At 41.9% G+C, this 18,028-nt stretch overlaps 1 protein-coding gene across 4 annotated transcripts in view; it reads right to left on the reverse strand.

Moving 5' to 3' along the window:
- ABCC4 (ATP binding cassette subfamily C member 4 (PEL blood group)) overlaps nucleotides 1-18,028 on the reverse strand; it is a 245,202-nt gene that overhangs the window by 146,237 nt on the left and 80,937 nt on the right. For all 4 annotated transcript variants that reach the window (XM_019737179.2, XM_074329431.1, XM_074329430.1 and 1 more), the window contains 5 exons: nucleotides 17,695-17,858; nucleotides 16,437-16,562; nucleotides 14,845-15,094; nucleotides 4,715-4,816; nucleotides 1,008-1,097 (listed from right to left, as the gene is read on the reverse strand). In XM_019737179.2, the coding sequence (XP_019592738.2) occupies nucleotides 1,008-1,097; nucleotides 4,715-4,816; nucleotides 14,845-15,094; nucleotides 16,437-16,562; nucleotides 17,695-17,858 (732 nt within the window). The remainder of the gene's footprint in view (nucleotides 1-1,007; nucleotides 1,098-4,714; nucleotides 4,817-14,844; nucleotides 15,095-16,436; nucleotides 16,563-17,694; nucleotides 17,859-18,028) is intronic.

The raw sequence follows: 18,028 nt of genomic DNA on the forward strand, positions 1-18,028 counted from the left end.
AATACAATGGAGTATAACCATCTACTCCAACCAAGTTTTCCCCCAAATGAACTGCTTTACTCAACGAGGACTAATTAAGAATGGTTAGCATTCTTAACTAACAGTCGCCCTGCACGATATATTATTTCATATGTCTGATGTTTGATGCAGTACCAGCAACCAGGTACCCTTTACTTGACAAAGGCTTGATCCTGAAAAGCTACGTGTACATATTTATAGCCAATGCACCAGAAAAGATTATTTAAAGAAACTCTGAAGTCAGTCATGTTTCCAAAGAGCAAAAATCCATTAGAGAAATAATCCCTCTATCATTTATACAGACTATGCTTAGATTTCTATATTTTGTTGTTTCAGAACATGTGAGATGAAATGCACAAGCACATTTCCTTTAAATCTGTTACAATACACAGACATGATGTCTACATGACCAGAATGATGGTAACACAGAGCTGATCTAGTCTGTTTGAGTGTCTGTCTCGCCTCAGAAACTCGTTGCTTCTGGAGGGCAGAGGCATCTGGGTCTATGCTTGTATCTGTCTCTTTTGCACAGGGCCACACGCGGTGCACACTTACTGAATGTGTGTTGACATGATTTGGATAAGGCCTATGAGGAAATGTTGAAAGCTTTCTGGAAGAGACTTTACAATGTCCAGACTCCTGTAGGGTATGCTCTGATAAAAAGAAGTGCCCATTTTCTCAGTCATTCCATCCTGAGCAGCTGTCACTTAAATAATGTCCTTCACTGAGAGGGCCAACTTTCAGACAAGCTGTTCCCAACTGTGCAACTTGAATCAATAAGAAGTAAAACATCATAATGTGTCTTATCCAGAGTTACTTAGCCATGCAACTTTCTTTCAAAACTAACATTCCACGGGACACTGTTTCAGAAATGCCATTCTAGAAACACCCAATTCAGATCTATGTCACATATAGCTTGGGGCTCAACCCCAAGAATTTAAGATGGAATGTGGCATTACATCAAGCTGCCAAAAGGCATTACAACTTACCTTTCCTGCTCCCACAGGTCCGACCACAGCTAACAATTCACCGGGTCTGACAGTAAAGGAAAGACCTTGTAGGGTTGGGGTTTCTGATGCCTACAAATTAAAGTTTACAAAAATGTACCCATTTTAATAACATCACGCACATCACTTCAAAAAGTGGAGAAAACAATGAAACAGTCACTGATACATGAATATAACGCACATCTTTCTCCTTCCTATTTTAAGATACTGTGTCCTGGAGTCCTTTTCATCCAATCATAGCTTTTTGGGGGTTTGAAGCAGCTTCAGTTCCCTTTAAGAAGGCCCATTCTTTTACCAGATTTTTATACAGACACAGCTCTCAACACAAATTTTAAGTAGTGGAAATGACAAGGCATCCACTTGATGCTCGCTAACTTATTTAAGATAATATACTTAATAAAACATTCAGTGTGGGTGCTTTTTAATAACATGTTTTTATTATAACCCTTGGTTCTAATCTCCCATTTCATTCATCTCCACAAGGTGGCAGCATATGTACATGGTTTGCTAGTCCTTTACTAAGAATTTGAAATCACTCTTCTCCCTATTTTCACTTGATAAAGGATGAATCTCAGAAATGCTCAGCAAGCAAGAAGCCCCTTCAAAATAAAGTCACTCGTGGTAAATAAACTCCTGTAAACGGTGGTCAAGGCTGTAACCAGAGATCTAATTTAACAACGAGAAAAATGGGGAATAAAGAAATAAAGTGTCATATCAGGATGATAGAGTCTCAATTTTTTACGTGGAGCATGCATTACTTGCCCTGGCTAAACAGGGACAACCAAGTACTTCTACTGTAAAAGCACAGAGGTATCGGCAACAGCATACACTCCAACGCAAGGAAGAAGGATAAAGTACGCATCAGGCCGATGATAAGTCATGTTCCAGAACAAACGATAAATTCTAAGATAAAGAGAGGCAGGGAAATGCATGTTTTTACATATACTAAGTGTGAAGAAACTCTCAATAACTGCTGTTAAAAAAAAAACACACAAAAACTGATAACGTTTAAAAAAAAAAGAGTGGGTATGTGTGATTACCAAAATGCCCCCAAGACTAAAAGCACGTGGCAATAAAAGGTCTGAATAATCTTCAAAATGAACAATTTCTTTGGACATAACTGAACTGATTCAAGGATGATCACATACTAAAATAGTGACAATTATTTTTAATCACAAGAAAACTCGCCCCCAGCCCTTACAGGAATTGCTAAAAACTATCAATAAGAGTCTGGACTTTAATACATGAGAAACATTTTTTTAAGCTTCTCCGCTTTCTTCATGCCTAATAACCAGTTCCTATTTTACTATTTTCAGTCAGTTTTGACTGCAATATAATGACCCACATACAAACATCAGCTTCCTGTTCCGACATCACTGTTTCTTGGGCAAGACAGGCAGTTCCTTCCCTGTGCAGGTTTCAGGATCAGACACTGCTCTATCTAGCGTGACCAGAAGGGGGCAGCATTCAATAGGTCAGGGGTGCTAGGGCCCCTTGACCTGGTTTAGCTGTGGCTCCTGCAACCAAGATCACAGACTGAGCCCTCCCTCTCTGTGTCAGACATCCTCTAGGCCCTGTGGATGCAGCAGTAAACCACACAGGCAAAACCCCCAGCCCCGTGGAGATTTAGAGGCTCCCAGGCTCCCACTGGACTATAAATTTTAAAGCTTAGAGATTAACACCAACTACTTTATTTTATGAATGAGAAGCCAGTCGGTGAGAACTTCCCTCATCCCCACCTACCTGCCTGGCTGTCTAGTAGACAGCTACTTAGAGTCCATGTCTTTCTCCTACATCGCAACCCAGCATGTATTTCATCTTGCCTCAGCTTCTCTCTGTGCCTCTGCCCCACCTGAGGGCTGGCGCGCTCTCGCTCTCTCTCTCTCTCTCTCTCTCTCTCCCCCCCCCCTTATCCATGACCTAATGTGACACCCCCCGCCCAATTACCCCCTTAGCATGGTGCACAATCCTCCCATAGGCAAGGACAGCACGTAATAGGTTGTTCTGTACAACAATGCAAGCTGCAAAAAAGTCTAAGAACATGTTATTAAGTTCTTGGAAGAAGACCAAGACAGCTCATTTTACAATGTTGCATAGTTTGGTACAAAAGAAATCTGGTCAAGGGGCATACAAAGTATGTGTTGGCTACCTCAGTGCTTCATCTCTCTCAAAGCATTCAATAGAATAAATACATCTTTATAATCGAATTTTAATGGTGCTGTCTATACATGCTTACCACGTATCATGATGAGCATTCGAAGCAGGAGGTAGGTACATCTGCCTACTAAGGTAGGGCAGGTTAGGTAAGGCACCTGTGTGAGCTTCCATGTGCATAAGATGCAATGATGTGGTTTTATGTATCTGGGAATCCACTATTGTTTTGATGGAGATGGCAGGCACATTGCAGGTGGCACAATACTTAGGGTCACAGGCATGAAAACACAGGGAATGTAGAGTTTGGACACTTGTACCCCTGGAGAAGGGGCAACAAAGTGAAGGTGGGAAGGAGCGCGGGTGAAGAACGTGTTTGCCCCAGGCTCCATTTCCGACCCTTTCCCTGCTATGCTCAGAACTGCCAGATCCTGCAAACTTCCAAGTTATTAACTCCAGTTCAGCCCTAGAGAGCACTGTCGGAGGCCAGGAGGCAGGAGAGGGAGAAGCTGGTACCCACCAGGACCTCCACCTGCTTCTAGCAAGCCTTTCCGCTGTGGTCACATCACCTCTCTGCAGTGCCAGCACCAACGTGACAACCCTTCACACGGTAGTCCCCACTCCAGGCAGGCAGGCTCCTGGGTTCTGCTCCCAACAGACAACCCCCCTGCTAATAAATGCCACTTCCTCCCTGCATCTCTCTGGCCCTAGAGTGGGAGGAGCTTCCTGCCATTGCTAATCTCTCGGTTACCTCACCCACCACCTATGTAACTAATTCCCTAATTCCCCTCACGCAATTCTCTCCTGTGGTGTGAGTTCTGTTTTCCTGATTCATCCAGACTGATACAGAAGGTTGTGTGCAGAGGACCATGGAACCAGAAGAGAAAAGCATTATGGATGTCAAAAAAAGAGGGCTGCACTGAGTTTGCAAGTTTGAGAACTTCTTGAAAGTGGTCCCTGTTTTTCTTTTTCCCCATTTGCTTAAATGTCATAAATAAACCAAATGTTGGAAAAATCCTTGCGATCTCACCAGTTCTACCTGTCAGCTTGCCACATAGTGAAACGCATGGGACTCACTGGTGTTTACTATGCCCGCCTGCTGCCTCCTCCCTGCTCTTGGTTACCACCAAAGTAGCCAGCACCATTCAGAAGCTTAAAATAGGGGAGCTGCCACCCTACCACACAGCAAAGCTCCAAGTCATGGTTCCATTCAATATGTGGTAGAGTGTCTGATAATATCAAGGTAAAAAAATGTACATTCTAATCCTGTATATTCTAACATTACAAACTTATCTACTTTAAGTTCAAATGTGGTAACATTTGGAAAGTGCTCTTAAAAATGAGATAAAACATGTCAAACACCTTAGGCTGATTTTACACTTAATCTCGTATTCCTAATTCTGAGAATTGTTATCATGTACTGTCACTAAATGAGCAAGTCACATTTTATACCATGGGTAAAAATCTCCCAATTCTATTAAATCTGTGTCACCAGTTGTCTTTTAGCAGTAGTGATCTTATAATGGAGGATATGTTACCTTATCCCAAAAAGCAGTAAAATCTTGCACATGCACTATTGCTTTACCGTCTGATGGCAGCTCAGCGTTGCACTCTGTTATCTCATCAAGCAACAGAAAGTTCTACAGAAAAAGAAAAAACACAGATTGTTTAAACTGCAGGAACAAAAAGCACAAACAAAAATAATTGCTTTCCTAAACTTTGCGGTATAAAACTTTACACAGCCTACATATCAATTTACCTGTATTTAAAGTGGTGGTTCACACCAGAACATACTATATAACAAATAGGACACTTGACCCTTGAACAACATGGGTTTGAACTGCATGGGTCCACTTACACGTGGATTTTTTTTTTTCAATAAATACTGTAAATGTATTTATTTTCCTCTTCTGTATGATTTTCTTAATAACATTTTCTTTAGCTTACTTTATTGTAAGAATACAGTATGTAATATATATGACATATAAAGTGTGTGTTAATCAACTGTTTATGTCATTGGCAAGGCTTTCAATCAGCCTTCTAGGCTGCCAGTAGTTAATTTTTGGGGAAGTCAAGTTCTATGTGGATTTTCAACTGTGCGGAGGCTCAATGGCTCTAACCCCTGTGTTGTTCAAGGGTCAACTGTATATCTTATAGTACATATTTCATATATTTATATTTTATAGTATATAATTACATATAGTATTATATATATACTGTATATGTAGTAGAGTATTCATGGCTACGACGTTATCTTTGTAACTTTCTCAACAAGTGTACTTCTTAGTTCCTCCCTAAAGAGAAAATATGGCTCCACACTTGAACACATTTAGAACCTGCATATTTTTATTGTTTTACTTTTGTGTTACTAACAATAAACACAGGAGCTGGTAGGAAATGATTCCCTAAATATTTACTGAATCCCACGATGTGCCAGGCACCCATGGGACATGCTGGAACACAAAGACGAAGGCCACTCCCGGGCCGTCAGGAATCAAGCAGGCACAGGAGCCCAGGTAGGGCTAACGGCAGGGACTCCAAATGAAAGCCCTGGCTTTGCTGTGTATTTGTTGTGACCTTTCACTGGGCATTTAAGCACACTCTACCTCCGCCTGCGTGTAATATCAATGTATCGACTTGTCATTAACTATCACTCAAGTCACTGTTCTAAAAAGAAGACATATGTAACTTTCTAGCTCTTAAAAAAAATATTTTGTAAGCATCTTTTCGCAATCACTTGTCTTTTCTCCTTAGTAAATGCGCTCTCCTCTCCTCGACAGAAGGAATGGCCGTATCTTCCGCTTCTTGCTATTTTCCACACTAGTTAGGGACTATTCAATACCACTGAGCTGAATAAAACAGTCCAACTAACCCTTACAAATCTAACATAATGATATATAGGAAAACTTCCTCTTGCTCTGCAAATGTTAGACGTAATCCAATGAGGAAAGCTATAATGGCGCAGAAACTGAATAAACAACTGAGACCACCCCCACACCCCAAAACACTTTGAACATGTGGCAGAGACTATTGGCTGTCCTCAAAATCTGCTCTCATTCCTCTGTGGTAACAAAACCCTGATTTTTAGCTGGCACATGGCAGTGTAGAGAGAGGACCTCTCTCCCCTGCCTCCCATGCAGCTAAGCGTAGCCATGTGGAAAGTGACAATGTCTGTGAACCTTCCTCTACCTCACAGCCCCAGCCTTGGAGGCTGCCAGTTTGCTCAAGGCCACACACAGTGGAATAATAAGAAAGAGTGTGAGTCCCTAACACCATAAAGATCACACTAGCCATGGAACTTATGAGGTGAATTGTCCCCCACAAAAGACATGCTGAAGTCCTAACCCCAGTTAACTCAAAATGTGACTTTATTTAGAAAGAGGGTCACTGCAGATGTAATTAATTAAGGTGAGGTCACACTGGAATAAGATGGGCCCTAAATCCACGGTGACTGGTGTCCTTATAAGAAGAGAAGAGAGTCACAAAGATGGACACACAGGAAGTAAACAGTCATGTGATGGTGAAGACTGGAGTGATGTGCAGTTATAAGTCAAGGAACGCCAAGGTTTGCCAGCAATGACCAGAAACTAGAAGAGGCAAGGAATAACCCTCCCCTACAGGTTTCAGAGAGGTCACGGCATACTGACATCTTGATTTCAGTCTTCCAGCCTCTAAAACGGTGAAACAATAAATTTCTGTTGTTTTAAACCACCCAAGTTTGTGGCACTTGGTTACAGCTGCCCTAGGAAACCAATGCAGAATCTTACAAGGATTTTTGCAAGAGAGAAAAATAAACTCCATTGTGTAAGCAGCTTTAATATGGGTGTTCTAGAATCCACAGGCAAACCTAATCCTAACCAATATAGGAGGCAACTGAAATAAGCATGTGAAAATGTTTGAAAAGGAGAAAACAGCACATAAGTTAAGTCACCTGCTACTCTAAAAATCATAAACACTCTTCAAAATTCTTGTCTATCACTCTACCATGCTATAAATTTTATTGTAATGTTCTACTTAAAAAGAACTACTGCTAAAAACTGAAAATGAAAACTGTAGGCAATGGAATACTACTCTGAAATAGTGCCGTTTGCGACAACATGGATGGGTCTTGAGATCATTATGCTGAGCGAAATAAGTCTGACAGAAAAAGTAGAGAACCATATTATTTCACTGATATGTGATATATAAAACTGAAAAACAAAAGAAGGAGACAAACAAATGAAGAAACAAAAACTCATAGACACAGACAATAGTTTAGTGGTTACCAGAGGGTAAGGGGGGAGGGGGATGGTAGAGGAGGGTAAGGGGGATCCAATATACGGTGATGGAAGGAGAATTGACTCTGGGTGATGAATACACAATGTGATATATATAGGTGATGTATTACAGAATTGTACACCTGAAATCTATGTAACTTTACTAACCATTGTCACCCCAATAAACAAAAAAAAAAAAGAACTGTAGGAAAAAGAAATTGTGTTCCTACATGTTGCTCTCCAAAACCCAGCTAGCGTGAGACACGATCTGTCCATGCATCCGTTCACTCACCCACCCATCCAGGCTCGGTGAGAACCTAGTTAAGATTGGGCACTGCTATTCTGACCTGCCCGAAGCCCATGTCTAGGCAAGGAGGCCGAATGGACAGACTGTGGTCTGAGGAAACCTCTGCAGGTTTTAACCCACCACAGCCTGATTTCTCCACCATTCCCATAGTCAACCAGGTACCAACTCTAGCCCATCTTACCACACTTCATCACTCTTCCCAATTCTCCATTCTTCTGGAAACATAATTTCAGAATCTCATTTACTACCAATTTTTGAAAATATTGACATAGCTTTTTTGCTGCCTCCCTACACTTCCTGGTTCCTTCCCCGGCACTCCCCAACACCACCGAACCTATTCCAAACACCACTCCTTACTGATCTCCTTAAAACACCTCTCTCTGAGAGTGTCTACCTTCCTTAAAACCCTTCACGAGCCATCCACACTCCCAAAAAGGCCTTATTCTGAGTACTAATCCCACCTACCCTTCTAAGTCAATCTCAAATGCTAATCCCACTGGGAACCAGATCAGGATGGCCCCCAGCTAGCACCGCCCTCCCTACCTCAGAATCTCCACAGGGACTTTAAGTCACATTAAGGCTAGAGACTTTGCCATCGTGTCCTTTACAAACACAGTCCCAATTCCAACTAACACCAAGCCTCACATAGAATCAGCATGTCAAAGAGATCTGCTAAAGGAATAAACAGACTATATGGTTGGTTCAAATGAGTCAACCCACTGAATACATCGCTACAGCCTTACATAGTTAACATAAAACATATATAAGCAAAAGGTTCTACATGTTATAAATCTTGTCTAGACAGAATAAAATTCTGATTTTAGTTTAAGCGTATAACCAACACATGAAATTCAATATTCAGTGTGTGCATATTACAATAGACATATCCCACCTTCAAAAAAGAAAAGAAAAGCAATGCACAAAGTGAGGAAGTAAATGTGCTGAGTATTTGTCCGTAAACAATAGGTCTGGGCAGAGAAAGAAGTCACAATCTTCCAGCTTTGAAAGCTCACAGAGTGCCGGGTGGATTTTTCTCTAGCACTCAGGCTGATGAAAAAGCTGAAATTAAATTGCCATTAGAGCCACGAAGCGCATACCCAGAACAGGTCATGCAGGAAAGTATCAGACGCTGGAGCCAAAAAGATTGACTTCAGAGTGGTTGGTAGGCAAAAACCTAAGCAGCTTTGTGAACAATATAACCTCAGAAACAAATTTTACTGACTGCAGAAGCCGCTGAAGACTTTCAGTGCTTTGAAGTTAAGACAAGATTTTTAATAATCCTATTGAACTCATTCAGTGCCGAGACCATCAGTCTACTCTCTTGCTAAAAGAAAAATAGAGGGAACTTCTCGAGCCTTTAACTTCATAATAAATCCTTCCTTTTCTGTACATGAAAAAGCATATTGAAAAGAATGTATAAAAAAAGAAGACACTACACTGTAAAGCCCACATGTAGGTTGGCCCTATGGGCAGGGACCACAGCACCATCTCAAAGGTAGGATTTTCTTCCCAGGCTTCCCAAATATGATCTTACTGGAAATCTCTCAAGATGGCCCAATCTACTGAGTCCCAGGCTATAGAAGACAATGTTGGAGCAAACTTTTAAGAAGACAATGTTTTCTAAACTCTACGTGCCCACCAGGTTTCCAAGCCCATCTATGGCCAAACATCACCCAGTTCTGATGACTGATCAGTACACTCAGCAGACCTTTTCTTCCTCTCCTGCTGCCATTTTCACCTTCTAGTTGCACATTAACACATCTAACTGAGAGATGAGGGAAGGAAGAAGTACACTTTGAATCAGTTAATTATACAACATCCCCGCTTATCCGAGGTTTCCCTTTCCATGGTTTCAGTTACCCGCAGCCAAATGCGGCCCAAAAATATTAAACAGAAAATTCCAGAAATAAACAATTCATAAGTTTTAAATGTTGCTTCATCCCACCCAACACGTGAATCATCCGTTTTTCAGCATATCCACCTCACTCCATCTCATCCCACAGCCAACTACGTCATCTCACATCATCACAAGAAGAGTGACTACAGTACTACAGATATTTTGAGAAACCACATTCATATAACTTTTATTACAGTATGTTGTTCAATTGTTCCACTTTATTATTAGTTATTACCATTCATCTCTTACTGTGCCTAATTTATAAATTAAACTTTATTATAGGTATGTGTAGGAAAAAGCATAGTATACATAAAAGTTCAGTACTCTCCCCAGTTTCAGGCATTCACTGGGGGTCTTGGAAAGTATCCCCCTCAGATAAGGGGGGACTACTGTATTCATTACCTATTACCTTTGTTAGATATATAGGAAAGGAGGCTGAATGGGGCTTATGGCCCATTAGTGGGCCTTAGTCACCTGGGTATTTGAAAAGCATCTTAGACTTCAAAACCAAATCCATGCTCTTCTCCCCAAACTTGGTCATCTTCTGATATCCCATATTGCAATGAACACAGGTGATTTTGCAGCCAAAACCCAAAGCAGCCCATGATTCCCTCCTTTTAATGAACGTCTCCCTTCCCTCCATACCCAACTCAAGCGTGATCCCGAATAGATGTAAAATCTGGCAAAGTCTCTATTCCACCCTAATCCAATCTACATCATCTTGTTCCTGGACTACCCACGCCTCTTTACATCTCCCTGCCTTACTCTGGATCCCCACCCCCACCTCCCTGACCCATTGCCCAGGCTGCAGCCAGGAGAGCTCTGAAAAAGCTAAAAACCTTAATGCTGTCAGTAGAGTACAGTATGGTCCCCTGCTCAGGCCTCCAGCGCTGTCTACTGTGCAGCTTCAGACATATTTGGTTCCTCAAATATATGATCTCCTTCTTGTGAACTAAGAGTTTTTGTCTCATAACTATCCCCATGAAAATGCAAAGCATATGCAAAGCATCAGCCTCCTACCTCCCTCAACTCTCCTGCCGTTACCAACCCTCATACATGTCATTGTCTAGGTAACTACTTTAGCCTTCCCAGGATGCACAGCTTCCAAAATTACTTCAGTATCAATGCCAAAGCACTTCCCTAAGGCCTTTCCTTCCAAGGACTGTGGACACACAAATGCACAACAACCGTGAGTTTCATTACTTGCTTCTTTATGAATGTCCCATCACTTGATGATACATAAATTCCAAGCAGGAAGGACTTCTGTACATTTGCTTGCCATTGTATACGACACATCTAACACAGCACCAGGCTTAAGGCAGGTGCTCAATTCTATTGTGGAGTAAGTGACTGACTGACTGACTGAATGAATGAATGAATGAATGAATGAATGAATGAACGAACAAACGAATGAATTCCAAATCTGTCCCCCAAAAGTCTAGCATATACCAAGACAGGTGTTTGTTTTTCCTCTCAAGTGATTTAGCCTTAATGTGATCTTGATGTCTTTTATATTTGCTAAGTACATTTAGACTGTGTGCTTTCTTCCACAATCAGGGCAATGTTTCCCAAATGTGGCCTATTTTCAGGTACATGGGGGCACTTACTAAAGATACAGATACCTTGGGCCCTAGCCAAAACCTAGTGAATTAGAATCTCACCAAGGTGTGATAATTTAGTTTTAATAAGAATTTCAAGTGATTCTGACGAACTAGAGAACTAAATTTTAAAAAGGGTTTAGAAACCATAGGGACAGAAAAAGAGTCTAAGACCTAAAAGAAAAATTTTTTCAATTATTACTTCAACATCACCATGAAGCCGTCAGCCATGCTAACTCCAACGCTTTCTCACCACTCTTATTCTCTGCCATTTGTCTCGCCTTTGCTGAAAGCAGCTCCTGCTGACCAGACCTGTAAACTCACAGGCCCTTCTTCCTGCCAGAAACTTTCTGTATGTGAGGGAGAATTGAGGTTTCCTGCCCAAATCCAACATACTTTGTTTATCAGGACACAAACTAGCTTGACAAAGTTAGCTCCTGGAAAATTCAAAGTTTTCAGCAGGTTATAATTTTAATGTTACTACACATATCTACATGGGAAGGAATTTCAAGCATTAGCTACAGTTCAGGTGCATTTTGGTAGAAAAGAAATAAAAAGTCCTACCCAAACATCTGACCACAATTCCCTGAAAGCCTTCTGTAGGATCGCTTTCATGCTATACCCTTTGATGTATTACATAACGGATCAGAGAATGAGAGTTATCGCTTTCCACTAATTAATACTCAATTGTTAGGCATTTGCAGAATCCCACAGACCTGAGAGAGCTGGACATTTCCTTCAGGTGCACATTTTTTGAGCACCTGCTACCTGTGAGGAATACGAAGATGAACAAGGCACTATTATCAGCCCTTTAGAAGCATGGAGTTCAGAGGCAGAAAGAAATCCACAGAGACGGCTTCAATATTTGGTGTAAGTGGAGACAGCATCATATCTGGGGAGCTCAAAGGAAGAGATGGGGATTCAAGAGAGTGTGATGGTTAATTTTATGTGTTAGCTGGGCTAGGCCACAGTCCCCAGACATTTGCTCAAACACCTCTGGATGTTACTATGAACGCATCTTTCAGATAAGATTATCATTTAAATCAGTAGACTTTGAGAAAAGCATATTATCCTCCACAATGTGGGTGGGCCCCATCCAATCTATGGAGGACCTTAGGAGAAAAAAGACTAACCTCTTCCAAAGAGGGAATTCTGTCTCCACACTGCCTTCCAACTTGAGATGCATTTTAGCACAAAGCCCCATGATTTTAATCTTCTTTTATCTCATGATGGCCAGTAAGACTGTCAGACTAATTCTGTTAACCAAGTAAGACTGAATGTTTCTATTTATCTACAAGGTCCAAGGAAAGCCCAGCTGTCTGCACAGCCCAGGAGCCAGGCCAGCACAATCTGAATTAGCACCAGGCTGTGGGGCACAGCCTCTCTCTTTAGAGAACAGGTCCACCAAGTCCAGACAGGCTAGTTTGAGATACACAGATGGACATACAGAACAAGGGAAAGACCTAGATCCAGCCACCAAGGTTGAGACCCACAAGACCAAATGTTCTAGGAATGCCTAACTCGAATCTGCTCCCTCCCTGTGCATTTCTCTGGCTTCTAAGATAGGTTGGGCCATGTTGGGCCTCTGTTCAGTGCCAGTCTTTTCCTGTGACTGTTATTTCAGTCAATCCAGTATTTATTTGATGCACTTCATGTGTCCAACATGGGGCCACACACTACGCAAAAGAACTATCAGACATGGTCTGCGGTTGAGTGGCTTAGAATGCTTCTGGGGAGTCAGAATCACCCCACTTGAAATGATGCTGAGTGGTGTGTTACTGGCCTTGCATGTAAAGGGAAGCCCAAGATCAGCATGAACGCAAGTGCTGGGAGAGGGTCATGGGAGCTGGCCGGAGGGCTCAGCAGCATTTGCTTAAATCAAGGACAGAAGAGAAGGCAAGCCAGGGGGCTGAACAGAGGGGAACAAAGACCCCAAAATGGGGATGAATGTGGTGTGTAATAGAAACAAGCCTCCCCACCAGACTGGAGGGTGGTGTGCTGGAAAATACACAGTGCGACCAGTTAAGCCTAAACCTAGAGGTTACAATTTTTATTCTACAACAGACAAGGAACCTTTGTAGGTCTTTGGAATTAGACTAGATGATTGAAATAACACTCAAGGAAAACACATGCCAGAAGGGGCTAAGAAGTCAATGTAACAAGAGCTAAGAAAGCGGGGCTCCTAGTTCTGAGCAGATCCCAGTTCTATCATTTACAAGCTATTTCATCTCTTACAGGAACCTGTTTATCTGTAAAGTGGGGACACTAATGCTTATCTCATTCAATCATTGTCAGGATTAAAGGAGATCATGTGTAAAGGCTTTAAGAGTGCCTAGCCCTTAGTAAGCAGTGGCAGTCGCAATCAAAGACAGTGGAGGCAGCAGCAGCAAAAACAAAATTATGGCAGCACAACACATAGCAAAGCCACCATCCTGGAAAAGCTACGTACACTTAGACCATCACTGTGGTCGAAGTATATTCCTAAATGTCTTCTTTCAAATGAGGAAGCTACATCAAAGAAATTTTACTGAATTGCATGGACCATCTTTTAACCAAGTTGTTTGAAAGAATGAGAAACAGGGGAACCAGACCTGACACTGTTCCTATGGAAAATACTTTTCTTATAGTATAGAAACTTCAACATAAAAAAAAACAAAAAAAACAACTCAGCTTTTATGACAAGACTGCCGCCCTCCAACCCCCCCCCCACAAAAAAATTACACCCAATGCTATCTGATTTCACTAAAGATTAATTAATGGGCATCCATCACTGTAGAGAAGCAGGAACAAAACCAGCTAGGTTTCTGGTCAAGCCCAGGCCCTCAGGTTCAGGCCCAGACCCTCTCAGAGCCAGCTCATCTTCATTTTAGACCTATTCATAACACAGATCCTTGAGCACCTACTGTGTCCCAGGCCCTTATCTTGGTGATGTAAATTATTTGCCCCTAGCAATTTAAGGAGAGCTAGTTGGGAAAAGGCAATACTGGGTACGATGGAAATTAAAAAAAAAAAAAAAAAAATTGAAGGGAAGAGGCCTGCTAGAGATAGGCTGAGGCCGGAAGAAAAAGTGAAAAGAGGAAGGGCAGAGAGACAAAAAGACAGAGATCCAAAAGGTATACTCAATAATCACAAGCAAAGCATCTATGGAGGATAGAACCCATATTTAAACAGAGGATTAAGTGAAGTCAAGGTCACTCTTCCTGCCGAAGAAGCAGAGACCTTCCAGCAACTCTTTCCTTCCTGGTCCAGAGAGGAATCCTACTCATCCCAGGACTGCATGCAGTTCCTACCTAGTCATTCGAGTTAGCAGAGGAGATGAAATCTGTTTCCTTCTCCTGCTTTTAGACATTTTAATAGCCCTGCAGTTATGACTCGGACATCAAGAGCCTGTGCCACTATTTATGTTGCTGCCCATAAGTGATCAGCAATTCTGATGTTGTTTGTAATGCTCTCCACCTCAGGGGAGTATGTACAACATTTTGGAATGACTACAGATTTGGCACTGAAAGAGTTAACCCTCACCTAACTGGACCACAGTGACACTAAGTAAAAGGAGGCATGATTTCGCTAAAATCCGCCTTCAACTTTAAAAAGTTATTTGTCACCAAACCTTGATTCTTCGGATGCTGACGACTGTCTCTGACACCTTCTCGATGGCCGAAGGGAAGAAGAGCGTGACCGTCAAACGCACAGCCCCATACAGTGTCACGGCCACGAACACGCGCCTGGCTGTGATCACGTGGCCAAGGAGCACATAGGTAGTGAAGGTCACAAAAACGATGATTTTGCTTGCAACCAAAAACGACGCTAAATTCATTCCTCTAAGGTAGGAACTTCTCAGAATCTTGGAAATTTCCTTCCTGGAAAAAACAGTAGGATATGTTTGAAAGGAAGCCTCAACATCAAACTTATGAATTCAAGCACCTTTTGCATTTGGCCCCTTTCTAAGGAGTGGCCATGCATTAAAATAAACAGTCATTAATTATCCAGCTCACACCCTGGGGCCGGCTCCCACACCGGGACCACCCACTCCATAACCACTTTACTCATCCAACTAAATGAACGCTTCAAGTCACATAATATTTGGGGTCAATAAGACTGGGTTTGAACATTCATTCAGCAAGCATTCGTGAACACAAGTCCTGTGCCGGGTACCTCACTGATGACAGAAAGACACAGCCTTTCCCCTCTAGGAGCTCATGAACTCATGGGAGAAGAGAATGAGCCACCCAAAACTTGTGTGACACCAAGACATTAGACAGACGCAGCCAGCACGGGCCCCACACGGGCACAGAGAAGAGGCATCTTAACTGGCAATAGTGGAGTCAGGGCAAGTCACACATACATGGGAGCAGAGACGATGAGCCTGAGTTAGTCAGGATTCAAGGGGGCCAGGGGAAAATGAGGATGAGAGTGCTTTTGCAGCAGTGAGGAGTGCGCCTGCAAAGGTGCAGCAGTGAGAGGAGGCAGGACGCGATCAGAGAATTATAAGTACCATGTGCTGGAGCGTAAGTACTCATCAAACATTTAAGTGAAAGATTAAAAAAATTTCTACAAACATAAAGCAAGGCAAAAAGAAACAGGATTTCCATAGCTCTGTCTGGAATACATAATACTGGTTCATTATAGCTTGGACCAATACAGGTATAACCAAATCTCTAGAACCTTCCTGTATGTGCTACATTAACATAAGTTATAGTTACAGTTTAAATGTCAGATCAAATACTAACATTGTAGAATCATTGCTTGTTTGGTATTTGAGGTATTAAGAAATATTTGGAATTTCATTTGTGTCTAAAAAATAAGTATATATGTGTATACACACACACACACACACACATATGTATGTATATATGCATTTTTTTAAGAAGATTGTAAATGGAAGAGCAGGTTAAAGTGATGTACCACGCTATCCTGCTTAACCCTACTGCCTCACGCGGGAGTTGGGTGGTGGTATTTAATTAAGCTCACCTTAATGTGAAAACTTAGTAAGACTTCTAAAACTATGCAGTAAAAAATTAAAAAAATAAAATTTTGTAACAATGTACGGTGATGGACACTAACTAGGCTGATTGTGCTCATCGCTTCAGTGGCTACAAACATCATTATGTTGTATGCCTAAGACTAATACAATGTTATAGGTCAATTATACCTCAATTTTTAAAAAAGAAAAAAAAATTGGTGATATATACAAAAACTTACCTTCTCAAATTGGTAATAAGGTCTGCAAATGACTTTTCCCAAGCATACATTTTTATTATTCTTATGCCAGTTATAACTTCATTCATGGTCCTGATCCTGACGTCTGTGAAAGCTGCGGTCTTGCTCCTAAGGGGACAGGCATGAAAGGTGAGCAATGGGGACCACACCCCAACTTCCCTCCTCTGCAGTGGACACAGGCGGAGAACAGAGGTCCACTGATTCCTTACAGCTTTTTTGCACTGACAACAGAGGCAGGTCCTGCTCGAAACACAAATAGAGCAAGACTTCAAGTAGGAAGCCAACAAGTCATCCCAGTTCAAGGAGTAATTTGAAGAACTTGCAGTAGCTGCTAAGGAACAGATGAAATGAGTCGGACACAAACCATCTGCTCAAGGAGGTCACGGATGCATAGAAGGCAGAACGGCACCCAAATTGAACAAGAACACAATTGGCTGTGGTGTAATAAAACAGGACAACAGTGCTAGGGAGCAGAAAAGGGCAGGCTGTTGATTCTGCTGGGAAAGGAGAGCGCAATGAAGCTTCAGAATTCTGGTAGCACTGGAACAGGCCTCGCAGGATAAGAAACATTTCCCCAGAGCAAAGAGGGAAAGGAAATTCCAAGGAGAGGAAAATACCAAGTATGGAGGCACAACAGAAAGAACTCAGTGTGCTTCAAACAGCCCATCTCCATCCACCTGACAACCTTGACAATGACCCACTTCCAACCCTCTGGGATCTGCTTCGGGTCTAATTCATCATCATTAGGTGCTTCATCACCAGCCACTTTTCTATCACATTCCCGGCTAAGGGCTGTGGAACATTGTAAGGACTTAATTAACACTGACCTTGTCCTTGAGGAGCTGATTACTTAATGGAAACACTGAATTATAAAAACAACACACACACTGCAAAGGGCTCTAACACAAGCATAACAAAAGCAAATGCAGCTAGAATTGGGACTATATCTAAATGTATTACTATTTAATAATGTTTAAATAACTGTGAGCTATGTAAATTCTGCTAAGGACACTACTTATTGAGGGACGGTGCCAGGAGGAACCAGCGAATGTCTTCCCCTTTCCTGCTTTTAGATGAGCCTTCAGCTTACAGCACGTGTCCCCAAGGGCTAAGCCTGAAGAGTATGTAACACACGCGCAGAAGAGATCATAAAAGGCACTTGTTCACTTTTGAAAAAAGCATCAGGCAGACAATGGATGTTAACAAATACCTCTTTTTTAAAACCAGTGTTTTCTCTTACCGGAGTGATGAGAACAACTTCCCAATGCAGCTTTGCAAAGGCAGAAGAATAATCAGAACTGCCATCCCGGCAAGACATGATATTCCTATTTCCATCCAGAGCAGGGCAGTTACTGCGATAGCCTGCAGTGGGCCTGCCCACAGAAAGTGCAAGAATATTGTTACCTTAGAAGAAAAAGACAAAGCCTTTTTAGGACTGTATAAAAACAAAACCAGTAAAGGACACAGGATAGAAATAATCTGCTCTGAACGAACAGACGGGAACTTAAACAGAAATAATCACAGTGGGTTTTAAGCCTGCTGAAGTAAAAAGTACCTATCATTCCAGGGCCACA

The sequence above is a fragment of the Rhinolophus sinicus genome, linkage group LG04 (assembly GCF_036562045.2).
Source record: "Rhinolophus sinicus isolate RSC01 linkage group LG04, ASM3656204v1, whole genome shotgun sequence".
Taxonomy (NCBI): domain Eukaryota; kingdom Metazoa; phylum Chordata; class Mammalia; order Chiroptera; family Rhinolophidae; genus Rhinolophus; species Rhinolophus sinicus.